This window comes from Zea mays, chromosome 4 (assembly GCF_902167145.1).
Source record: "Zea mays cultivar B73 chromosome 4, Zm-B73-REFERENCE-NAM-5.0, whole genome shotgun sequence".
Classification (NCBI taxonomy): domain Eukaryota; kingdom Viridiplantae; phylum Streptophyta; class Magnoliopsida; order Poales; family Poaceae; genus Zea; species Zea mays.
Genome location: NC_050099.1, coordinates 92,026,184 through 92,052,525, shown reverse-complemented (window position 1 = coordinate 92,052,525; position 26,342 = coordinate 92,026,184). Strand labels below are relative to the sequence as shown.

Sequence of the window (26,342 nt, the reverse complement as noted above, 5' to 3'; positions counted from 1 at the left end):
GGTTTGCTCTTTTGGAGGGAAGTGGTATGTGCTTGTGGTTGTCGATGACTTCTCTCGCTACTCTTGGGTGTTCTTTATGGCGACGAAGGATGAGGCTTTTACTCATGCTCGAGATTTGATTCTTCGGTTACAGAATGAGTTTCCTAAGAAAGCCATGAGATCTATACACAGTGACAATGGCATAGAATTCAAAAATACTCAGTTTTGCAACCTTTTTTTTGCTTCTTTAGGACTCGAGCATCAGTTTTCCACTTCGTATGTGCCCCAACAGAATGGCATTGTTGAACGCAAGAATCAGACCCTTGTTGAGAAAGCCAGGATGATGCTTGATGAGCATAAGACTTCTAGGTGTTTTTGGGCCGAAGCGATCAACATTGCTTACCATGTGTCCAATCACATCTTTCTTCGGGTTTTTCTGAACAAAACTTCTTATGAGCTGCGATTTGCACGACCACCCAAAGTTAGCCATTTTAGGGTGTTTGGCTGCAGATGCTTTGTGCTGAAACAGGGTAATTTGGACAAGTTGTTGGTCTTCTAATGGGGTTTTTCTGGGTTATGCATTACATTCTCGTGCTTATCATGTCCTTAACCTGGAGAGTAACCACATTATGGAGACTAGTGAGGTCACATTCGATGAGACTGCACATTATCCATCTCTTGTCTTTAAGCCTGCAGATCCAGATCAGATGGGACAAACCATCTTTGTAGAGGAGGAGCACGACGACGTCGATTGGGTTGCTCCTGAGCTGACCCCACTGGCTACCCCAGGCAAACCTGCTTCCACTACTTCGGCTGATGGACCCGACCCCACTTCTTCCACCACCTGGGGCCCGCTCGAGCTAGCTCCTGCTGAGACTAGAGGAGTTGAGGCTACTGTTGAGGGGGAGGTCACTTCCTCAAGGGAGGCTCCATAGCACATTCAACACCGTCACCCACCTCAACAGATGATTGGGGTGCTTCACGAGCGAGTCACTCGCTCCAGGTCACAACAAATTTCTTATTTTGCTCACTCAGCTTTTGTTGCTACTTTTGAGCCCCAAGATGTTGGACATGCTTTATCTGATCCTAACTGGGTTAATCCATGCATGAGGAGCTTGAAATTTTTGAAAGAAATCGGGTTTGGGTTTCGGTGCCACCTCCTTCTAACTGTCATCCCATCGATACCAAATGGGTTTTCAAAAACAAATAGAGTGAGGATGGTTTGTAGTGAGAAACAAGGTGAGGTTGGTTGCCCAAGTGTATTGCCAAAAAGAGGGAATTGATTATGAGGAAACCTATGCCCCTGTTGCCCGTTTAGAGGCCATTAGGATCCTTTTAGCCTTTGCTGCTTTAAAGGGTTTCAAGCTTTTTCAAATGGATGTCAAAAGTGCCTTCTTAAATGGGTATATAGAGGAAGAGGTGTATGTGAGACAACCCCCTAGTTTTTAGAGTTGCAAGTTTCCTAACTATGTCTTTAAACTCCAAAAAGCTTTGTATGGTTTGAAACAAGCCCCTAGAGCCTGGTATGAGCGTTTGAAATCTTTTCTACTTTCGAAGGGTTTTAAAATGGGCTCTGTGGACAAAACTCTTTTTCTCCTCAAGCATGATAATGACACCCTCTTAGTCCAGATTTACGTGGATGATATCATCTTTGGTGGTTCTTCTCATGCTCTTGTGTCTAGATTTTTAGATCTTATGAGCAGGGAATTTGAGATGAGCATGATGGGCGAGATGAACTTCTTTCTTGGGCTGCAAATCAAGCAGACCCAAAATGACACCTTTGTGCATCAAGACAAGTATACAAAGGACGTCCTGAAGAAGTTTGACATGGACGAGGGCAAGCCTCTTTCAACACCTATGTCCACCTCATCGACGCTTGACACTGATGAGGACGACGAACCCGTGGACCAGAAGGAGTACATGATCTTGATTGACTCTCTCATGTACTTGACTGTGACGAGGCTGGACATACACTTTGCAGTGTGTCTGTGCGTTCGTTTCTAGACTTCCCCACGCACATCTCACAAAAGGTTGTGAAGCGGATTATGAGGTACCTACGTTTCACTCCTGAGTTTGGTTTGTAGTATTCCTCATGGTCTGTTCTGTATTTGTGTGGTTACTGTGATGCTGATTTTGCGGGTTGCCGTTTGGAGCGCAAGTCTACTTCTGGGACTTGTCAGTTTTTGAGGATTTTGTTGGTTTCATGGTCTTCTCGAAAACAGTCTAGTGTTGCCCTATCTACTATAGAGGCCAGAATATGCCTTATCAACGTCAGACATCAACTGCTTCTCCTGGTCACAACATCCTCCTCATGAAGCACTAAGAAAAAATAAAACAAAAAAATAATATGATTAGTTTATATCCCTTGTGAAAAAATAACTGAGAATAAAACTAGAAAAATCTAGAAAAAAACACAAGAGTGTGAATATGGGATGGTAGAAAAAACAAGAAACGAAACGAGACGGACAAGGACTCACCGTCCGCTAGTTGTTGGTCTTCTCCACTTGCAGAGCGCGGCACCGAGTATGGATCTAGGACGAGAAGTAGACGAGCGATGATGATAAGAGTAGAATCCAATCCATCCAAGTGTGGACAAGGCCGTTCCTGACTTTTCAGGGGCCTAGTGTGAAATCCGATATGGATACCCCATCCACACACAAATATATATAATTATACAAATATTATCAAATATTTGACGTATAAAATTATTATGCACTGTTTTGAAGTTTATAAGATAACAAATGTAAAATATAGTAAAAAAACACTTACTTGTTATCTGATATCATTAATAATATCTTCTAACATTTTATGATACAAAGTCATCGTTTATATCATTGAGATCAATCTCATCCAACAATTTTTTTCGATATATAGAATCACCAAGCCATTTAACATCTCTTGAGTTATTGTTGGCCATAAATAGTTCACAAAAATATTTCAATTTTTAAAAGCTCCTCTCTGCCGATGCAATCATCATATGTATAGTAAATAGTACTATCTCTATATCAAAATAAAATTTGTTTTGCTTCTTTAGTGAATTCATCATCATCTAGTTGAATATAAACATAAAAATCAAGAGTTAAAACAAAATACTATTTTGAAACAGATAGAGTATTCGATAAGTAATTGAGACATTAACTTAATAATCTAAATGAGACTGGTCGATAGCGCAATCGGTCTTTACATATTTATGTCTAGAATAGATAGATTTAATAGAAAAAAGTGCTAGCTTCTATTGGCTAGGTGTCCCTCCGTTTTTTGGGGCCTGGTGCGGCCGCACCTTCCCCACCCCAGATACGGCGTTGAGCGTGGATCTATAAGATTCTCCAAGATGTGGCGTGATGCTTCGAGATGTTGTGGTGCTCAGTGATGTGCTAGGCGGGGTAGCGTGCGGATGACTGCGGGTGACGGCACTGAGGCAGGTGATGGTGGTGGGTGAGGGCGTTCACAGATTAAGCAGAGGCGAAGACGATCCAAGAAGTGGAGCCCTATCTCTATCAAACGTGGTGTAAGGAAACCTGTACGTAACCCTTCCAAACGGGCAGCTGGACGTGTTTTTTTATCGGTGGACCGCCCGTCCGGTTTCGGTGTTCCCAAAAGAAGCGCATAATTTGATCATGGATAGGTTCTCGTAACAAAATGTTTTTTTTCTGGATTCCGAAGGAAAAAGGACGAACAGAGAACCCGTGTTTTAACTTTTTTGTTTACACACCCGCCGTACAGTGATGTATGCTGTAGTACCACCATCCTTTCCTCTAGAGTTCAAAAATCTACTGATCTAGAGGCGGGCCGGCCTCCCATGCCGCCACCGCCGCCTCCAGGACCACCTCACCAGCGCCGTCGCCGCGGCGCTTCTTCGCAGCTTCGCCCTCTGGCCGTGGGATATGGTCCAGTCACGGCGGCGCAGCGGCAACTACCGTTGCCCGCGCCGCGCCGCACTGCCGGCGGCAGCGCTCCTGCTCTTCCTCCTCGCCGCCGTCGCGCTGCTCTACGTCTCCCCGCCGCCGCTCGCAGACCACCCCGTGCTCGCTTCCTCCCGCCGCCGCCGCTCGGCCCATACCTTGGTATCGCATCGCACTAGTAACCTAGCCGCCTCTGCTTTTTTTTTCCCTTCACATCTCTCGATCTAACCTATCTTGCTTTATGCTCTCGCTCGCTCAGCTGAACAGCTCCGGCGCCGGTAGCATGGAGGAGTTCGAGCGCCGCGAGATTTCCCGTGCTCCGGTAAGTATGCCCTTTTCCGGTTAGACCGAGTGCAGCAGATCTCACTAGCCTTTATCCTGTTTATATTAGTAAAGTTGTGAGTTCAACACTCTGGATTACCCTTTTGATTTGTAGGTAAATGAATTGGGTGCCACATCATGTGCCATTTTTCAGCAAATTAGACTGTGACAAGCTATTGGTTTTTCTTGTTATTTTGGTTCTAGACGAGTGAAATTCGCTTCCTCTAATACATGTTTGAGCTTAACTGGATTTTATTTATGTTGCCATAAAATTATTTCGATATGCATGCCCTTTATCTTCAGAGTTCCTGCATCATGATTTGGTTGCTTTCCTAAGGCATGTGAAATTTAATTTTATTTTTATAATTGATGAGTTTATTACAACTTTAAAATGTAGACGAATGGTTCGGCCGTCAGGGATGACCTTTGGGGTTCAAAGCTTGCTAGCAAATTTTATGGGTGCAGCAACTCAAGCAGCAGGTTTCTTGGTAGGCAAACTTTTTAAAATCCACTGTTGGTAGAAATTTGGTGAAACTGCATTGGACAATTTTATTTGTTCCACAGTTCTACAAGGCTACAAATGCTAGGTGTTTAGTTGTAATTAATGCTTTTGAGATTCGGGAAATAGTTTTGACTGCATCTTTTGTTAAATTTTACCTGAAGCAGTTTTTGTTTCAAAATTGTGTAGACTCAAATATTACTACCCAACCAGAGCGCTATTTGATGATTGTTACAAGTGGAGGCCTGAATCAACAGAGAACAGGGGTAAGTGTATTCTAATTGTTTGTTTCCCATAAATAATATGCACATGGATTGACAGGAGTGTAGGACAAAGCATGTGGTACAACCTTGTTATACATGTTTATGCACTACTTTATAGTTTCATTGTCCTCTATTACAGTAAACCCTTGAAACTCTTTGAGTTTGTACAAGAATCTGCTCCATATTCTAGGATTCTTTTCCGATATCTCCCTGGGTATCTAGACTCTGAAGTAATGCAGCAAATATATTGTCAAGTGGCTAAACTAATACTAGATTCATCTAATGCACAAAGAAGCTAATGTTTTGTATCTTTTTATGGTCTGCCAGCTTTCTTTTGTTCATAAAGTTTGGAAGGATGTTTTTTTTTCAGGCAACACATTACGCCAATATGAATATGTCATGGCCCATATCCATAAACAGAATTAACAGTGCAAACTTGGATCATATCCTTTTATGGATTATGTACTCTTTAACTTAGAACGTACTCCTTCCTATCCCAAATATAACTCCATCTAGCCTTGTCCCAACACCAAATATAAATCAATGGTAACTTCAGTGCATCTGTTTGCTTCATTCTTTCATGTCTACCCCTTATTAAATGAACACTAATCAATGCAGTACACTTACCACTCATCTTAACTCTAGCAATGATTGATGAACAATGTAGTCATTGTAATTCACCTTAATTTTTGCATTAGAAATCACCAGCTGATACTTATAATATCCATATTGTTGCTTAGAAGTATAGTGTCAATCCTTTTGAGTCCTGACCAGTGCCTGGGGACATGTTGAAGCCTTGAAATTTGAGACCTGCCTCTCAATTTACTACCACGTTCTTATAAGAGTCCACATGAGTTTTTTTATGCTTTAGTGATAATTGTAATACTTATATGCCTTGTTGTTATCTTTATAGACCTAATTAACATGTGTATTGCTCTTTCAGATAATCGATGCTGTTGTTGCTGCACGCATTTTAAATGCCACACTTGTTGTTCCCAAACTAGACCAAGCATCCTTCTGGAAAGATTCAAGGTTAATTTGGAGCGCAAATCACTTCTATGCCAGAATCTTCTAAGGCTTCCTGTTTTTCTAAGATGACTTTAATGCATTTGGGTTGTACTTAATATAACTTTTCCCGCAGCAATTTTTCGGATATTTTTTACGCCGACTGGTTCATCTCATCTCTATCAAAGGATGTAAAGATTGTGAAAGAGCTTCCACATATAGGAGGTAAACTTCGGGCTCCTCACAGAATGCGTGTTCCCCGAAAATGTACTGAGCGGTGTTACTTGAACCGTGTTTTGCCTGCACTTCTTAAGAAACATGTAAGTCATTTTATTGTACATGTGTTTGTTAATTAGTTACCAAGATACATAAGTTCTATATATGCCCTTCGATGATTAAGAAGTGCAGGTTATATACACACACATATATATACATATATATGTATATGTATATGTATGTATATATATGCGTATATATAGGGCAGATCTATTCATCACCTAGGGTGATACCTGGACTCGACCAAGGGCGCTCGCCCGACCCCATGTTCCGCCCCGCGCGCGTGCCCGCCCCAAGCCGAGCCGACACGCACCCCGCGCCCGCTCACGAGCCAAGCCGGCGCCGGCGCCCCGCCCACGAGCTGAGCTGCCTCACAAAGCAGAGCCGCCGTACTCGCGCGTGCCCCCTCACGAGCCGAGCTGAGATATAATAACTTACTCAGCATGAATGGTTTAACGCGCTCAAATTACTTAATGTTTTCTGTGCGCTGGATGACTTAATGGTACCTAAATGCTTGAAATGACTTTGTCAGTACCCTGGAACAAGGGTACCCCTTACTATAGTAAGAAACCGTGCCTTACCCCACCACGAGGACAACCCCGAGACCACCAGGTGGCCTCGGAGTAGTAACATATACCGTGGTATCATCAAGTGGATCCGGACCCCCGTGAGAGAATGCCGGACCCCGGCATACCTAACCGGGGCTTCGGCGGACCCGGACCCCCCTAAGTGAGGTCCGGACCGCCCACGACAAGACCTCGGGGCAAAGAATACCGTGGCCTGAGTCAAAGGCATACAGGGGTCCGACACAGACACTTTCCTGGGTCTTGTCGGGCACGCCTGTGCTCCCCACTCAGGCGGGGACCCGGTGCTGCCACACGGCCTGCGGCCTGTGACGTGGGACAGAGGGCAGAGCCTGACGTAAGGCCTCGGAGCCACGCGATCTCTGCATTTATTACAGAGATCGCGCGCCGCCTGACCGCCCTGCGGGCAGGCGATGTGCCGACTCGACATTTATTGCGCCCCGTCCAATCTGATGGCAGGCGGCGACCAGACCAGGCGGCGTACCTGTCCAATCAGACAACGGACAGTACGCCCGCGCCACAGCACACGCGCAGTGGTCATCATGGCTTAGACGATACCAAGGAACCTTCGGCAACACGTCAACTGTACTCGAGCGGCGGATGTCGGGGGACAGGGGGATGGTGCAAGCTGACTGACATTAGTTGCTCCGGTTATCTCATCTGTTATGTCTCTGGGCCCACGTGTCGGGGTTCAGAGTCCTTTTGTACATGCCCCCCTTCAGCTATAAAAGGGGGAGGCATGCAGACATCCAATCTCAGGCTCACTCAGACACTCACAAGTTCATACAAGCTCTCAAGCTTTACATCATACAGTGGAGTAGGGTGTTACGCTCCGGCGGCCCGAACCACTCTAAACCCTTGTGTGTTCTTGTGTTCTTCCCACTTTTCCAACTAACAAGCAAAACGCTTAGGCCCCTCCTCATCTTAGGATTTAGGGCGGGTGCACTCCGCCACCTGGCCGGAGATCTGCTCTCCGACATTTGGCGCGCCAGGTAGGGGGCTAGGCATTAGGTTTTTGCTTGTTTCCTTGCCCAAGGATGATGGTGCAAATCGTTGAACACCACACCGAGACTTCCACGGATTTCCTGGTGGAAGAAGCTGTTTCTTCCGCGCCACAGGTTTCCAACCGCCCAATGCCGGGCGCCGCTGCTGTGCATGCTGCACGGCAGCATATGCCTGCGCAGACCTCACGGACTCCGTCGAGCGCGGCTCCGGGAGCATTGTCAGCGGCCAGAGAGTTGCTGTGCCACCCTCCGAGCTCCACGGCCTCACCAGGGGCCATGAAGCAGTGGTGGGACGACATCAACCGACTACTTAGCATGACACATTCTACCTCAACCAGGTCAGGGCCACGGTCATCTCGGCGCCAACATGAGGTGTCGGCATCTGTGCGTTCGCCCTCAGTAAGGGGCGCACAGACTAACGACCTCCGGACTGAGCTCAACCGCAGACGCGCGGGAGAGGACGCCCGGATCTCTTTGGAAAGGGCGCGCGAGCGCCACCAAAACATAGAAGGCCGCAACCTCGATCAAGACTTCGCTGCGGCAGCACCACAGACACCAATGGGGACCCGGACCCAAGTGGGTGTCCCCCTGGCCGGCGTGGGCTGCGTCGCTCTCGCGGACCATCTCCGCGCAGCGTCTTGGCTGCCCAAGTTCATGCCACATCTGCCGGAAAAGTACGACGGAACGTCAAATCCGTCGGAATTCCTGCAGGTGTACGTCACTGCCATCACGACAGCAGGTGGAAACACCGCTGTGATGTCAACATATTTTCACGTCGCCTTGTCTGGACCAGCCCGGACTTGGCTCATGAACCTCGCCCTAGGGTCAATCTACTCCTGGGAAGAACTCTGCGCGCGGTTTGTAACAAACTTCGCCAGTACTTACCAGCAGCATGGAGTGGAGGCCCACCTCCATGCGGTGAGGCAGGAGCCCGGGGAGACTCTCCGGACGTTCATCTCCCGCTTCACCAAAGTGCGAGGTACTATACCTCGCATTTCCGATGCTTCCATCATCACAGCCTTCCGTCAGGGAGTACGTGATGAGAAGATGTTGGAGAAGTTGGCCACGCACGACGTGGAAACTGTTCCCACTCTTCGCTCTGGCCGACAAATGCGCCAGAGCCGTCGAAGGCCGTGCCTGGCACTCGGCCCTACAAACCGGGGCTGCCCAGTCGGGTGGCTCAGGTGCCGTCTCCCAGGACGGCAAAAAGAAGAAGAAGAACCGTGGCCATAAGAGACCGCCGTTTGCCGCCCCGACTGTCGTAGCCGCGGCTAGAGGGCGGGGCGAGCGCAGTAAGCGCCCCCGACCACAGGGAGGCAATAGCGGCTCGTGCCCCGTGCATCCCAACGCTCACCATAGCGCCTCGGAATGTCGCGAGATTATCAAGCTCGCGAAACGCGTCAGTGAGCGACGCGTGCAGCCGTCCAAGGATGGCTCCCCGCCCCGGCGTCGGCCTGGTAAGGAGAGGGTCGACGACGGTGGAGTAGCCGCGGGAGAACGAGAGCTCTGGTATCAATCACCCGAGGGGGACCTCAAGGATGTCCTCACCGAAGGTTCTGACTCCGGGGATGACAACGACCGCCGCAAGAAATTGTACGTCATGTACGGCGGGAGCTGGGAGCTGACCTCCCGCAGGAACGTCAAGTCCTTACGCCGTGAGGTCCTATCGGTAACTCCAGGGGTCCCGAAGGCTGCTCCCCACCAGCGATGGAGGAGCACCACCATCTCCTTCGGGGCACCCGACTGCCCTGACAACATGGCGGGGCCGACGTACTGCCGCTCATCACCGCTCTTGTCATCGCCAACATGCGACTGCACCATGTGCTGATTGACGGCGGAGCGGGCCTCAACGTCATCAGCCATGCTGCGTTTAAGCAGCTGCAAATCCCGGGATCCCGTCTGGGACCCTCACGCCTGTTCTCCGGAGTGGGCCCGCAGCCGGTGTATCCCCTGGGGAGCATTGCACTCCCGGTTACATTCGGAACTGAGGAGAACTTCCGCACGGAGAACGTCGTCTTTGACGTGGCGGAAGTCAACCTCCCCTTCAACGCCATCATTGGCAGGCCGACCCTGTACCGGTTCATGGCCATTGCCCATTACGGGTATTTGGTCCTCAAGATGCCATCCCCAACCGGGGTCCTCACCGTGCAAGGTGACCGTGCCGCCGCACTAGCAGCCATAGAAAAGTTGCACGCCATGGCGGCAGAGACTGCTTGCCCAGACGATGGAAGAAGGGACCCCTCGACCTTCGGCACCAAGGCGCCCCTCAAGGCGCCAAAGGTACAACCATCCGGAACGGATGGTGTCCCCGTCAAAGCCATCCGGCTCGCTGCGGACTCCACCCAGACCACTCGCATTGCGGGTGATCTAGACAAGAAATAGGAACTCGCGCTTGTCGCTTTCCTCCAGGCAAATGCCGACGTATTCGCATGGGAGCCGTCGCAGATGCCTGGGATCTCCAGGGAGGTGATCGAGCACTGCCTGAAGATTAACCCCGACGCCAAGCCAGTAAGCCAGAAGCCTCGCAGACAGTCTGTTGAGCGACAGGACTTCATCCGAAAGGAGGTCCGGAAACTGCTGGATGCCGGCTTCATCGAAGAAGTTCATCATCCGATATGGCTGGCCAACCCAGTCATCGTCCCCAAAGCGAATGGAAAACTTCGGATGTGTATCGACTACACCAGCCTGAATAAGGCCTGTCCCAAGGACCCGTATCCACTGCCACGTATAGACCAAATCGTAGATCTACCTCCGGGTGCGATCTGTTATCATTCCTGGACGCTTACTCTGGTTTCCACCAAATCCAGATGTCTAGGGAAGATAGGAAGCATACTGCTTTCGTGACAGTGGATGGGCTGTACTGCTATGTTGTAATGCCGTACGGTCTGAAAAACGCCCTGCCAACCTTTGTGCGGGCGATGAGTAAGACTTTCGGGGACCTGATTAGGGACAAAGTAGAGGTCTATGTCGATGACATCGTGGTCAAGACTAAGAGAGGGTCGACCCTAGTGGAAGACTTAGCCCTGGTCTTCGACAAGCTGCGGGCAACCCGCACAAAGCTGAACCCGGACAAATGCGTTTTTGGCATTTCCGCCGGGAAGTTGCTTGGATTCCTGGTTTCGTACCGAGGCATTGAAGCGAACCCAGAAAAGATCAAAGCAATCGAAGCAATGAGGCCCCCAGCCCGAGTCAAGGACGTCCAGAAGCTTACGGGATCACTAGCCGCCCTTAGCCGCTTCATTTCAAGGTTTGCTGAGAGAGCGCTGCCTTTCTTTAAGCTGTTGCGGAAGTCCGGGTCTTTCTCTTGGACCGAAGAGGCGGAACAAGCCTTCCAGGAGCTGAAGCAGCATTTGGTGTCCTTACCAGTATTGGTAGCTCCGGAGCCAGAGGAACCGCTATATTTATACATCGCGGCGGTCGCAGAAGCGGTGAGTATGGTGCTGGTCGTCGAGAGACCGGCACCAGAAAGCCAGGAACCTGAGGGCTCGGGACCGGCTGTGGGGGTCTGAACCATTCAAAGACCAATCTACCACGTCAGTGAAGTCCTTCATGAGGCGAAAACCAGGTACCTTGAGACACACAAACTCCTTTATGCTGTGCTTGTCGCGTCCAGGAAGCTGCGCCATTATTTCCAAGCGCACAGGATTGTGGTGGTGACCTCCTTCCCATTAAGGACCATCCTCCACAACTCCAACGCCACAGGCAACATCGCTAAGTGGGCTGTGGAGCTCGCTGAGTTCCAGCTGGATTTCCGACCACGCCACGCCATCAAGAGTCAGGTCCTGGCTGACTTCATCGTAGAATGGACGCCCCCCGCGAGCATCCCCAAGGGTCAGGGCCCTGATTCGGACCCCACGCCTGTGGAACCCAGTGGACCAGTCTTCACCAAGCCCCACTGGACACTCTACTTCGACGGATCTGCCCGCCAGCAAGTTGGCAGGGCCGGAGTGATCCTCACCGACCCAAGCGGAGATCAAGTGAAGTACATGATGCACCTTGAGTTCAAGGCCACCAACAACATGGCAGAGTACGAGGCACTGATCTTCGGCTTATTGGCGGCCCTATCCTTGGGGATCCGCCAGCTCCTAGTAAAGGGAGACTCCCAGCTAATCATCAAGCAAGTGCGCGGAGAGTGCAGCTGCAATGAGCCCAGGCTCGCAGCCTACCTTCACGTAAGGAGACTGGAGAAAGACTTCATAGCCCTGGAGCTACAACATGTTCCTCGGGCCGACAACTTAGCGGCAGATGACCTCTCCGTGAAGGCATCAACTTGGGCACCCGTGCCCGAAGGCGTCTTCGAAAGGCGGCTGCTGAGACCCACCGCCCAGCCTACCGAACTGGGCGAAGGGGGCGAGACTAGCACCTCGAAGCTAGCGGTCCTGGTGGCGCCCCAGTACCCACCAAAGACTACCAAAGACTGTGTGCACTACAGGGGGGCCTGCCAGCCTCTTAGCGCCGCAACCAATATCTCAGAGTAGTCCCGATGTATGGATCTCCGAGATCCGGGACTACCTGAAGGAAAATATCCTTCCTGAAGACCATGCGTCCACAGAACGCATAGTGCGGTTGGCTAAGCGTTACGCGGTGGTGGAAGGGGATCTCTACCGCCGCGGCGCCAACGGCATTCACATGCAATGCATTACCCAGGAGGAGGGCCGTGGGTTGCTCACGGAGATCCATGGAGGAGAGTGCGGAAGTCATTCATCATCCCGCACATTGGTCGGCAAGGCCTTCCGGCATGGCTTCTACTGGCCAACCGCTCTCCAGGATGCAGCTGAGATGGTGAAGTCTTGCAAGGCGTGTCAGTTCCACGCAAAGCAAATACACACACCAGCTCAGGCGCTGCAGATGATTTCACCCTCTTGGCCATTCGCCGTATGGGGGGTAGATATCCTGGGACCTTTCCCCAGGGTTGTTGGCGGGTACCGGTACCTCTTCGTCGCCATCGACAAGTTCACCAAATGGCCAGAGGCCACCCCTGTGGTCAACATCACCCAAGGTGCCGCTGTCGCCTTCCTAAAGTCCATTGTCTGTAGATTTGGGGTCCCAAACCGTATCATTACGGACAACGGAACCCAGTTTACAAGTCGGATCTTCCAGGAATATTGCGAGGACATTGGCACCCAGCTCTGCTTTGCATCCGTTGCCCACCCCAGAAGCAATGGCCAAGCAGAAAGGGCAAATGCAGAGATCCTCAGGGGACTCGAAACACGCACCTACGACTGCTTGAAGAAGCATGGTGCGAATTGGGTCAGTGAACTCTCCTCCGTCCTATGGGGGAACCGGACAACACCCAGCCGAGCCACCGGGGAGACCCCGTTCTTCCTGGTATACGGGGCCGAAGCCTGCCTTCCCTCGGAAATCATCATGGGCTCCCCTCGGGTCCAAGCCTTTGAGGAGTCTATGCAGGGACAACTACGACGTGAAGACATGGACTTCGTCGACGAGCGGAGGTGGCGAGCAGCCATCCGAAATGCACGGTACAACCAAGCGCTCAGGCGCTACCACCAACGGTTCGTGCATAGTAGGGAGCTCAGGGTCGGGGACCTAGTCCTAAGGCGAGTACTGAACCGAGAAGGGCTCCATAAACTCTCCCCCAGTTGGGAAGGACCCTTCAAAGTGACGGAAGTGAGCCGACCCGGGTGCGTCCGCCTCGCCACAACCGAAGGAGAGTCTCTGCCCAACCCCTGGAACATAGAACACCTCCGTAAGTTCTTCCCATAAAAGAAAAGCTGGGGGATATAGTTTTCTTCCTTTGTAGCTAGGTAGCACACATATGTACGCCAGCCCGGGAAGGCCCGCCCTTACAGGCTCGGTCTGTCGGTTTGCGCTCATGAAGCTATGAAAAAAAATTCATCCCACCCCCAGATTTACTTTGTGGTGGTCTTATCCTGTCCAATCTTGCAACCATTATTTTTATCTAACCCACCCACTCGGATTCCCTCTATTACTGGTATATCGCATCCGGATTGAATAAGCATGGGGGCCAGCCAAGAGAACGGATAATCGTCCACGGGGAGTTCCGGGGCCGGGTGGCCGCTTAGCTTGGTCCAGTACCCTAAGCCCACCCGCCCCACCACCCTATGACGGGTGTCCTAGTACCCGGAGCTATAAGTCCTGTAGGTCTGAAAGCTCGAGGTCCGGCTTCAAAGAAAGGGCACGCGTCTCATAGGGCGGATCGGAGCTGCATGACTGCTTAGCCCGGTCCCGTACTCCACCGCCATGCGACGGGTACGCCGGGGGTCCAGACACATGGGTCGGCCCCCCAGTCCAGGCCCTACAGGTCCCCAACTTCTTCTTAAGATTACTGGCATTCAGCCTCGACAAGTCGAGACCGCATCCCAGAGGGGCCAAGTTGACAACAACATACATAGCAAAAGGAAAGTAGCATACAGATAAGTTATAATGTTGCATGGCAAGAAATACTTAAATGTATCTTACAAAACCAGAATATGATAAGCCGCTCCCAGCGGAGTCCTTGCTTTCTTTCCACAGATCCGACTACTCATCAGAAGGATCTCGCTGGAAACGCTTGGCCACCACGTCTACAACGTCCTGCACACTCCCCCGGGCGGCGTCTTCGGCATCGGCCACCGGACCGGCAATCATCGGTCCCAAGGAAATGGCCGGGTCGTGACTCCGGAAGCACGTCAGGATGTATTCTATCACCACCCGACAGAGTCTGCTGCCCTCAGCCTCCAAGCGGGCGCCAAGGATCTGATCCAGGCATCGGAGGCGATTAGCAGCGGAATCCAGCACCGGGAGCGCGTCGGAAATGGACACCAACTGCTTCGACACAGGGATGGGGCTCACCCCCAGCGGCACCAGAGCCGAACTCGCCTCGTCGGCCCATGCGGCGATACGCTGGACCCCGATGTGATGCTTCGCTTGGAGATCCTCTAGCGTCTTCTTCATCGTCTCTGCCGCCTGAGAAACCAGAGCCGCCTGCGCCATCTGGGCTACCTGCGCCGCCTGGAACCAGCGGACCCGCTCCTCCAGGTTCTTCTCCTTCTTCTCCGCCTCGAGCTCGTGCTCGGCCAACAACTTGTCCCGCCTTTCCCACATCTCCTCCCTCCAGGCCAGGTCCTTCTCCTGTTGGATGAGATCCGTCGCCCGCTTCTCCATGGAGGCATCCTTCGCCCTAAGGTTTTCTTCGGCAAAAGAGATTTTGCCAGCCTTGTCATCAAGCTCCTGCTGCAGCTTCTGTAGTGCCGCCTCGGTCACGGTCTGCTTATCCCGCTGCTTCTCCAGCACTGCATTATAGGCTTTCAACTTCTCATGGAACTCGGTGATGACCACCTCCCGTTAGTCCAAGCGCTCTTTCTTCTTGGCCAGCTTCCCCTCCTCTCGGGTCGCTTTCCGTTCCCGTTCGATCACCTCCTCCAGGTCCTCCTTGAGGTCCTTACGCCCCTACTCAAGCTCGGACCGCTCCGAGGCAAATTGGTAGGACACGGCTTTGGTACGTTCCTCCAACTGGGTGCCCCAATCGCCAAGGCGCTGGTGCTCAGTCTCGAGCGCCTCCCACTCCCGGAGGATCGCCGCTTCAGTCTCCCGAAGAACGGGCGCGGGACAACACCTGAGGGAGGGGAGGCGGCGCTGTGTCTGGCCCGGCGCCGGTCTGGAGCCGCCGCCCAAGAACGACCTCTGGCTCCTCCAGAACGGGCGGCGAGACGGGATCGGGCACGCCCCCCATGGGTTCCGCCATTACCGAAGGTATATCCGTCGCCGCCGCCGTTGGGTCTGCCATAGCCGTTGGCAGTGCTGCAGCTGCTGGACTCCCGGCTGGAGCCTGGGGTTCCGATGGCACTGCCTCGGCAATGCCAGCCGGAACCTGGGGGCCCGGCAACGCAGCTACTGGACCCCCGGCGGGAGCCTGGGGGCCCGACGGCACTGCCTCCGCAGTGCCGGCCGGAACCTGGGGACCCGGCGACGCAGCTACTGGACCCCCGACGGGAGCTTGGGGGCCCGACGGCACTGCCTCGGCAGTGCCAGCCAGAACCTGGGGGTCCGACGGCGCTGCCACGACAGTAGCCGGAGCCTGGGGGCCCGATGACGCCACCTCAATAGTGGCAGTTGGAGGAAGGTCGCCGGCATCAGAGCCAGCAGATACTTGCTGCTGGGAGCCGGACTCGCCAATGGGAGCGACTTTGGAGGCGGAGGAAGAAGAGGTCCTGATAAGGGATGGGTTAATACCCGTCAACATGTAAGCTAAACCAATAGGGGAAAAGAGAAGGGGACACTTACTTAGGGCCCTGGACCTTCCAATGACCTTGGAAGCGGGGCGTCCGCTGCCCTTGCTGCTGTTGTTGTTGACGCTGCTGCTCCTGTGGCGGTGGTAGGCCAGATGATGGTGGCGGCGGTGGCGGCGGGACTGATGGTGGTCATCATGGCTTAGACGATACCAAGGAACCTTCGGCAACACGCTAACTGTACTCGAGCGGCTGATGTCGGGGGACAGGGGGATGGTGCAAGGTGACCGACATTAGTTGCTCCGGTTATCTCATCCGTTATGTCTATGGGCCCACGTGTCGGGGTTCAGAGTCCTTTTGTACATGCCCCCCCTTCAGCTATAAAAGGGGGAGGCATGCAGACATCCAATCTCAGGCTCACTCAGACACTCACAAGTTCATACAAGCTCTCAAGCAATACATCACACAGTGGAGTAGGGTGTTACGCTTCGGCGGCCCGAACCACTCTAAACCTTGTGTGTTCTTGTGTTCTTTCCACTTTTCCAGCTAACAAGCAAAACACTTAGGCCCCTCCTCATCTTAGGATTTAGGGCGGGTGCACTTCGCCACCCGGTCGGAGATCTGCTCTCCGACAGACTTAATTTTGTCTAGAATGACTGAACTAAAACAAGGAATATCTGAAAAAATATGAAAAAGTGTTTGAAAATGAAATGACCTAATGTTGCATATATGCTGGAATGACATAATGTTGCCTATAATGACTAAACCAAAACATGAAAAAATATGAAATGTCTGGAAAAACATGAAGAACGACTGAAAAACAAGAATTACTTAATATTTCTTGAAATGACTTAATACTTTCTGGAATGACTGAACCAATAACATAAGAAATGTCTGAGAAAACCCAGAAAAATGGCTTAAACAATCATAACTTAATGTTTTCTAAAAAAATAACTTAATATTTATGTTACATAGACTTTGGAATAACTTAAAGTTACCTAGAATGACTTAAATGTTGTCTGGACGCTAGAATGACTTAATATTTTCTGAAATGACTGAACCAATAACATAAGAAATGTCTGAGAAAACCCACAAAAATAGTTGAAAACAATAAATAACCTAATATTTTCTAAAAATGACTTAATATTTACTAGAATGACTTAATGTTGATTGAAATGACTTAATGTGGCGCGGGGGGCGGAGCCTTGGCGGGGCGCGAGCCATGTGGGGCAAAGTCGCTCGGCGCCGAAGCCACACGGTTGCATGAACCGCGTGGGAGGGGGACGGTCGGTCGGGCGCGCGCGCGCCAGATGGTCCAGGTGATGAATAGAGTATGGTGCTGAGTGTTGGCCTACTAAGAGACGACATATCCAACAACTAAGTGTTGCAGAGATACGTATGTTGTGTTGGATATGTGGGCACACAAGATTGGACCGAGTGAGAAACGATGACATATGCAATCGGCTAAGAGTTGCCCAATTGAAGAAAAACTTATTCAACACCGATTGAGATGATTTGGGCATGTCCACCGGAGACCCCAGAGGCACCGGTGCACAGGGGCATCATAAGACGGGACAATAATGTGAAGGGAGGTAGAGGGCGGCCAAACTTGTCATGGGAGGAGGCAATCAAAAGGGACTTGAAAGAATAGAATATCCTAAAGCAGTTGTGTTTGAATATAAGTGCTTGGAAAGAAGCTATCCACATGCCCGGATCGTGATGAGTCCTTTTCCCTTGTAGTGCTCTCAAAAGCTTTTCCTCCTCCCCTTTCTCTTTCTCTTTTTGGCGACTTCTTGTTGGGTTTCAACTCTAGCCTACCCCAACTTGCTTGGGATTAAAAGGCTATGTTGATGTTGATGTAGCAATGAAGAAACATTCAATAATTATTTATGAAACGTTCAGTAATTATTGATGAAATGTTTAGTAATTACTGATGAAATGTTCAATAATTACTGACGCAATGTTCAGTTATTACTGACGAAACATTCAGTTATTACTGACGAATCTAAATAACCGATGAGACTTCAGTAGTGAAGAAACGTTCTGTAATTACTTACGAAACGTTTAGTTATTACTGATGAATCTGAATAACAGATGAGACTTCAGCAGTGAAGAAACGTTCAATTATTACCGACGGAACGTTCATTTATTACTGATGAAACGTTCAATTATTACTGATGAAACTAAATAACCGACAAGTTAGATTGGGCACGCGGGTCTCGGGGCGCGCGGGGCATAGGGCGCACTAGTTGGTTGGTGGGCGTGCGCGGGGTGCGAGACGGGGCTTGTCACACCCGGTTTTAGAAGGCAAACCGAATGCGAACCATGTACGTGCCAGGATCAGCAATTCACGTACACAGCAGTTACATAACATGGACATCATCACACAATGCTCAAATAGTATTAAAAAGGAAATAGTCAATTACATCATATGTCTGAGACATCCACATAGTCTTTACAATAATCAAAGTGCGAAAACGAAACGTAGATAAACGCGGCCTTCACAGGCAGCCGACTGGGGGTTTGCCGCTAACCCACGCCTAGAACTCGTCGTAGTCTTGGAACTCCTGGAAGTCTCCTTCCACGGCTTCATCTTCTCCTGAGCAGTGGTTGCAATGCTGACAACCTGGGGATGGGGGGTTGGTGTGTAGAGCAAGGGTGAGTACACATCAACATACTCAGCAAGTATCCTGTTTGGCTGTAGTGGACTAGCTTTATGTGGGGGTAAGTCAAGCAGTTGCTTTTAGTTGGTCAGATTATTATTGTTACTAGTAGAGAAAGCCAAGTTTTAGATTTAGCCCACGTTATTAACCCAAACGTACTCCTTTCCAAACGGAAAGAGTACCACTTACCATTACCAGAGTCAAAACCAAGAACCATCAATCTCATTGCCACCTGCAAATCCGAACATCTCTGATCAAGTATCTCTAATCACTGGAGCTCCCTTGGCCGCTCATAACCGCGAGCACGGCTGATATATCAGTTTTCAAACACTCTGCAGAGGTTGTGCACTTTACCCACAAGCCGTGATTCCCTTTCTGCCCGGAGAGAGCTATTCCCCATTGACCACTACCTGGGTGGCCTAGCAGGGCATCACTACGTAGCCTTTACAAAGATTCCACGGGGCTGTAGCCGCTCATTAGGTTTCCTAAATGCACCACACTCCTCCCCAAGGGGCGAACCCAAGCTTGGCAGAGCGAGTCGCATACATCGAGCCCCATTGACGGCACGACGACTAAGCGAACTACACCCCGGATTCTCTAATTATTCAGCTAAGGGCATCCCATTCCACCCTCATGGTTGCACTGTTTTCCCGGGCGGTCATCCAACAAACAGGTCCTTACGGGGAGACACTCGAGAAACCGCTCGAGCCCCCTTGAATGTCACAAGTATATAATCATGAATAAGAGGGAAAACATCGTATCATAAATAAATCTCATCATGTTCATTGATTAGAGTTGAGCAATAGCGTAAAACTAAGCAATAATAATCCAACCCAGATAGGTAAACAAGGACGTGGATAACAAAAGCTAGTCAATCCTTAGGTATAAATGTGTAATGCGGGAGGTGAATTGAAGAATGTATAGGACAGAGATGGGTCAAGGGACACTTGCCTCCACCAACCGACTGCTGCTCAGGGGCTTCTCCTGCGAGTTCTTCGGGCTCTTCAACCGGATCGTTCTCTATGCGAGCGCAAACATACATACATCCACACATTTAATACAAAAGAACAGTACACCATACAGTAGAATGCGGTAAATAAACAGACGTTCCACGCGGGCTCGCAATTAAGGTTAAGAGAGAAAGAGAAAAAAGACAGTCGAGAAACAATCACGTTACATGATTATAGATTAAACCACTCGCTTAACAGAAGGACATTAATTTGGATACTACGTTTTATCATAAAGTAAAATCAAGTTCCACATTTAATCATTATAAGCGATTGAAGATGAATGAAAGGGAGTGGTCGCACGTCGAGACGGCCGACACGACATTTAGATTAAATTAAGAGGTAAACGACTCGCCGCGTGACAGAGCGCACAACGAGACACTTGCATTAATTATAAAGAGACGCTTAGCATCGCGTGACGAAGCGCACGACGACATACGTCAACAGAGCCGAGCTTAAAGTGAAACGTCGCGCGACGTCACACAATAAACAACCTGAAATCAAAATGGATCGTCGCGCGACGAAGCGCGCGGCCGAGGGGGCGCGGGGCTCGCCGGGCTGAGGCCGGACGGGGGGGGGGGGGGGGGGCTCGCCGGGGGGCGCGACTCGCTGGGGAAGGGCGGGGCGGGGCCGAGCGCGAGCGGGGGAGGGCGCGGGGATGCCGGGGCGGCGCGGCGCTAGTGCGCGGGGTGCGCGCGAGCAGGGGAAGAAGGGGGAGAGAGAGAAGGGAAGGGGAGGGGAAAAACTCACCTTCGGGGATCCAAATTCCGGTGATCTCGACTCTAAACCCTAGGGCACCATGGGGAGAGAGAGGTGGAAGAGGGAGAGGGAGGTTGCTACGCGGGAGAAATCAAATGAGCCAAACAGATCTGGGGAAGGGGGGGGGGGCGCATGGGGAGAGGAGGGGCACGTGGGCCGGACTGGGCTGGGCTGGGCTGGACTGGGCTGGACTGGATCACAACGCGGATCGAAACTCACGACACACACGACCATTAAACGGACTCCAATCGCGAGTCGAAAACCGAAACAGAAAAAGACGAACATACGACATCAGACAAAGAAATGTACGTCGGCATGATGCAACACCCATGACACTTAGGTTTTGGTTTATACATGACATGGACACCTGTCACCATACTGGTTTGAAATTGGGAAGGAGCGAAACAGGAAGAGAAAAGAGAGTAACGCCCGAATTTGGTGAGAGAAAAGAAGAAAAAATTCCACCCTCAAATTCAGGGCGTTACAGGGCTGGTCCAGGTGAAGCTTCACCCTAGGTGACAAATAGCGCTAGCCTAGACACTCATTAAGCTCTACGAATATGAGGCTTTTCTGTGACTATTTTAGATATTGTTTACTTTCTTATTTTGAGTATTAAGATATCAGTTCTTTCACTTGATGCAGGTTATTCGGTTGACGAAGTTTGATTATAGATTAGCAAATAGGTTGCAAACTGACTTGCAAAAGTTGAGATGTAGAGTCAACTATCATGCATTGAGATTTACTGCTCCAATACAAGAGATGGGTGAAAAGCTAATACAAAGAATGAGGGAGAGGAGCATGTATTTTATTGCTCTTCATTTGAGGTGCACTCATAAAACTCTCCTGTTTCAGATCACATGTATCATTTTTATACTAATAAGTGAGAGGAGGTTGGGCCTAATGCAAATAACATAGTTTCTTAATTTCTTTGTATAAGAAGATTAGACTTGAAATCCATTTAGAGATTAGAAGCTAGAACATTGGTAGCGCTTATGTCACCTGAGCTAGGGTGTGCACTGTGCAGGATGTTTGTCTCCCTAGTGTCAATCTGGCCTCAGCCTCTTGATTCGGGTTGTGACAAGGATAGAAGATATCATGAAATCAGAGCGACAACTTTAGGGTCCTGAACTTCTGACTTGGCAGTTTGTCTTATTAGGCAGACATGTATTCTGTAGCATTGCCTGGACACAATAAATGTTGGTACAATGATAACCTTTGATTCATATAGGGCCACAGACCTCACATGCTTGGCTGGCTAGATACCAGCATTATTTGGCCAATATGACCAGTATGGTAGAAGGGCATGTATGATCAGCGATCTTAGTCTGAAGTTGCAGGATTTTATCTTTTTTATCACTAAATCTAAATCTTACAAATACCTTTTCTCAGCGCATATGCGTTTCCTTTACGGTAATGATATTGATTTTTTCTTGTCCCTTTCTTAAACATTATTCCTTTTGCAATGTCAGATTCGAACCTGATATGCTTGCCTTTTCGGGGTGCTATTACGGTGGTGGAGAGAAAGAGAGGAGAGAACTTGGTGCTATAAGGAAGAGGTGGAAAGGCTTGCATGTATGTATGCTATACTGTGCTATCATTTAAAAAGCTAAGATTGAAAATTTTAATGCAGCATGCGCTGTTCTGTATTTCAGCCTAACCCAGAGAAAGGAAGAAGGCAAGGTAGATGCCCTCTAACTCCTGAAGAGGTGGGTTTGATGTTGAGAGCGCTGGGCTACAGAAAGGATGTCCACATTTATGTAGCTTCTGGAGAGATATATGGAGGTGCAAGGACTCTGGCACCTCTTAAAGCTCTCTTCCCTAATCTCCACACAAAAGAAACAATATCTAGCAAAGAGGAGCTGGCTCCATTCTCTAAATATTCTTCTCGCATGGCTGCACTTGATTTCATTGTCTGTGATGAAAGTGATGCTTTTGTGGCTAACAACAACGGCAACATGGCTAAAATTTTGGCTGGACGAAGGTATCCGTTGCTGCTATGTCATCAGTGGTTTATTACTTGCCCTGACCATATTTCGTGCCCTCTGCAGGAGATACTTTGGGCACAAGAGAACGATCCGACCAAATGCCAAAAGGCTCTATCCCTTATTTTTGAACAGAGGAAACATGTCGTGGGATGCATTCTCCTCAAAAGTACACATGGTTCAGAAAGGATTTATGGGAGAGCCCAAAGAGCTGAGGCCAGGGAGGGGAGAGTTTCATGAGAACCCTTCTACCTGCATTTGTGAAAGGACTGATGGCAAAGCAGTAGCCAGAGCCAAATCTCAAGATGATCAAGTATTGAATAGTGTTGCTGACCAAGGCAAAGGCATTGGCGAGCCAGCTGTTCCCAATCATACGGATGAAGAGGCGGGCGAACCTGATGATGACGAAGATGTCCCTGCTGACAAAGAGGTTGTTGACGCTGAAATGGTTGACGATGTATTGGCCGGGGATCCTGAGTTAGAACAGATTCTTTCAGACTAGTATCCATCATCAGAGATGTTTGCACAAACCAATTTTTGGCCGAGTGATTGATGAATTTTGCCACGTCCCTCGAAATTGTACATACTTTTTTTTTGCGATGTAAATGTACGTATACATCCAATCTACTCTAGCTTAGCTCGCAGCCTCCTTACACAGTAGCTCTTTTGTAACGTTTGTGGATTGTTATAGCTTGTATCATGGGTTTTGCTTTTTGTGTAGCAACTCTTTGACGCCCTTTTTGTGTAAGCATCTTTTGGCATGTAGGATGTGAGGTGCTTAAGCACGGATAATTAAGGAGAGAACGTTGTTATACCATTTTCATAAATGAGTTACTTGCCTAGATAGATTTAGCCATCTTGTTAACACAAATGAAAAAATTGGTCTTAAGTAATATTTGAGTTTTATATTTTAGGAGCTATTCTTTATATCCGACTCTTGAAATGAAATTTATACATCTAAGCATCAGTTGTGATTAGACTTGAGCTAATTGAGTCTGTCCTGGATTGTGGTCCTTGCTGGACCTATCGGTTTAGCCCATCCACGAGCCTTTTTGTTTGGTTAGAAGGGGATTATTTGCCTCAATCCCCTTTCTAACCAAACAAACCCTTATTGGACTGGGTTTGGATATAGATATCACTGTCTAGAAACATACTCTCCGTCCGAGCCAAGATCCGAGATCATAATATTTATTATCGTGGAGTTAGTCTTTTTTAGCCTAATACAACCGATTTTATTTCTTGGCCCGGCGTGAACCAGGTCGGCGTAAAATGCTTAGTTGTGAGTGGTGAAAAAAATGGTTATACATACTCTGCAACAGGTGCAATCGTGTAACCGAATGGTGTTGCTTCGGGTATGTGAAACAACAACGGTTGGAAAAATGCTCGAACCATTATTGTTATTGTATTTTTTTTGCCGAAATCGGAAACGAGAGTATGAATGTTGGACGGGAAAATGAAATCGATATTACGGGATATCGGAAACGGAACATTTTCAATCAGGAACGAGTCGATTACGATCGGGAATCGGTAACAAAAAAAGAAACATTTGCAGGTGTTGGGGACCTTCGGCTTCCGAAGGTCCTCAAAAACGTGATTTGACAATGTTTTCTAAGTATGCGAGCAGGTATCTTCGGAATCAGGAATCAGGTTGCGGGTATACAGAAGCATGGTCAAGACGAAGCTTGACTAGGATGGTGATCACGATGAAGGATAAGATGATCACGAAGCTATATGCTGAAGAGCTTCGGCATCACGGCGGGAAGAGAAAACCGACTTAAAGATGAAAAGCAAAACTAGACCTCAAAGAATTACTATAGAGTTATTGATAAATGTAAAGGGCATTAATGTAATCTTGCATGGGCTGCGACCCGTGCCTATAAATAGGTGAACAGTATTCCCGTACTGTTCACGCTGACTTGGCATTCACTTTTGCCTCACGCCTGTATTCCTTTCCTTCAAGCCGAAGGTACATTTGTAATTTATCTTTGTTTGAACAAGTAATAAAAATAGAAATAGATTAATAATAATGTTTATAGAAATTGTGTCATTTTCTATATTTTGTTTGAATGTTCTCCATTTTTTATCATGATCACGAAGGTATGTCCTTCATGATCTTCGTCCTAAATTCATTATGTCCGAAGGAAAATAATGATTTGAGGGACGAAGGGCCTTTGATATTTAACATTTTGTGTTGCCTTGTTCTTGATTCATAGCATTTGAGAACAAGTCCCCAACATTGGCGCCCACCTCTAGTGAACTCACTTCCATTTTTTTTGAGTCTTGAACACTTTCGGCAAGCATCACCTTCGTCGTGCCGCCGAAAAAAGCTTCAGCGACAGGGGCTGGTACTTTACAGCCGCTGGATCCCAATCAGGACGTCCTTTCTCTTAGAGAGGCCCGAAGCCAGAAGAGGAAGGATGTTAGTCCAACACCTCCGGAGGATGACCTGGATCAGGAGATCCAAAACCTGGAGATCCTTCAGCAACAGGTGCAGCGCAAGAAGGAGAAGATGGCTCGTCTAGCTGATCTTCAGAGACAGATAGACGAAGCTTCTGAAGAGGTTCGTCATCTTGTTCAAGATGATCAGAGCCGAAGGCCTCCACGCAGAGAGCTCCATCAGGAAGGCTTCCACAATGAGGACGACTGGTATGAATATTTCCATCATGGAAACTTTGCTTTTGATGATGCTTCTCCTCTCTCAGCAGAATTGCAGGCTACACCATGGCCCCAGTCTTACAAGCCACCCTAGCTCCCCATGTATGACGGTCATACAGACCCGAAGCAATTCCTGATGAGCTATGAAGCAACCATATCTTCGTATGGTGGCAATACGACAGTCATGGCAAAATCTTTTGTCATGGCCGTCAAGAGCGTTGCTCAGACCTGGTACTCTTCTCTTCGGTCAGGGACAATCACTTCTTGGCAAAAGTTGAAGGATATGCTGATAACTAGCTTCCAAGGGTTTCAGACGAAGCCAGTCACTGCTCAAGCTTTATTTCAGTGTACCCAGGACCACGAAGAATACCTCCAGGCGTACGTTCGAAGGTTTCTACGTCTGAGGGCACAAGCGCCAACAGTGCCCAATGAAATTGTCATTGAGGCCATGATTAAGGGGCTTCGGCCGGGACATTCAGCGCAGTACTTTGCCAGGAAACCACCACAAACGTTGGAGAAGCTGCTCCAAAAGATGGACGAATACATTCGAGCTGACAATGACTTTCGCCAAAGAAGGGAGGAAGCATTCAGGTTCTCTGAAATGACCAGGGGCTTCGGAGGAAGATTTCACCCGAGTCACGTTAGGTCAATTCATAACTCTGCTCAAACTGATGATCGAGGGAGTCAGCAGCAAAGGCCGCAATACTCTTCACAAGCTTCGGGTCAGCAGCAAAGTTCTTTTCGGCCGCCAGCGCCAAGAGGCAGAGGCGCCAGGGGCTTCGGGGGAAGATTTGGAGATCAGCCAAGAAAAATTTATTGCCTATTCTATGGTGAAGATAAGGGCCATACCACCAGGATGTGTCACGTTACCATCCAGAAGCAGAAGGAGATAGCAGAAGCAGCTGCGCAACAAAGTCAGCCAAAGCAGGTCATGCATACTGCTTCGTATCATTCGCCTTATATTCCAGAATATGTAGGCAACCACCCCGCAGCTTCTGTCGCTTCGGCAAGCCAACCCCAAGCATCTTGGCAGCATCCTCCACCACCACCACCGACGCAGCGAGGACAACAGCCAGAAGGGAGTCAGCACAATCACCTTCAGAGGGATTTCAGAGAGGAGTCCGAAGCTCGCACAGTCAACAACACTGTGCCGGAGTCGAAGCACATTTATTGATGAATATCCTACCTCAACAGCAGTTCTTTCGCATTCTTACATTCAGTATTACCTTTTTGTTAGTAAGGAGCAATTATGAG

General features: G+C 49.3%; 1 protein-coding gene across 4 annotated transcripts; it reads left to right on the top strand.

Moving 5' to 3' along the window:
• Nucleotides 1–3,201: 3,201 nt before the first annotated feature.
• LOC100281703 (uncharacterized) lies at nt 3,202–23,257 on the top strand. 4 transcript variants are annotated; one of them, XM_035966901.1, is made up of 10 exons: nt 3,202–4,043; nt 4,141–4,203; nt 4,600–4,690; nt 4,891–4,967; nt 5,908–5,996; nt 6,106–6,289; nt 21,094–21,275; nt 21,921–22,023; nt 22,104–22,432; nt 22,500–23,250. In XM_035966901.1, the coding sequence occupies exons 1-10, from the start codon at nt 3,864–3,866 to the stop codon at nt 22,933–22,935; spliced, it is 1,734 nt and encodes a 577-aa protein (XP_035822794.1). In that variant the 5' UTR covers nt 3,202–3,863; the 3' UTR covers nt 22,936–23,250. The 4 variants fall into 4 exon arrangements, with proteins under 4 accessions (XP_035822794.1, XP_035822796.1, XP_035822795.1 ...); XM_035966903.1 differs by having other exon boundaries at nt 3,259–4,043; nt 22,104–22,233; XM_035966902.1 differs by lacking the exon at nt 4,600–4,690 and having other exon boundaries at nt 3,699–4,043.
• Nucleotides 23,258–26,342: the final 3,085 nt, after the last annotated feature.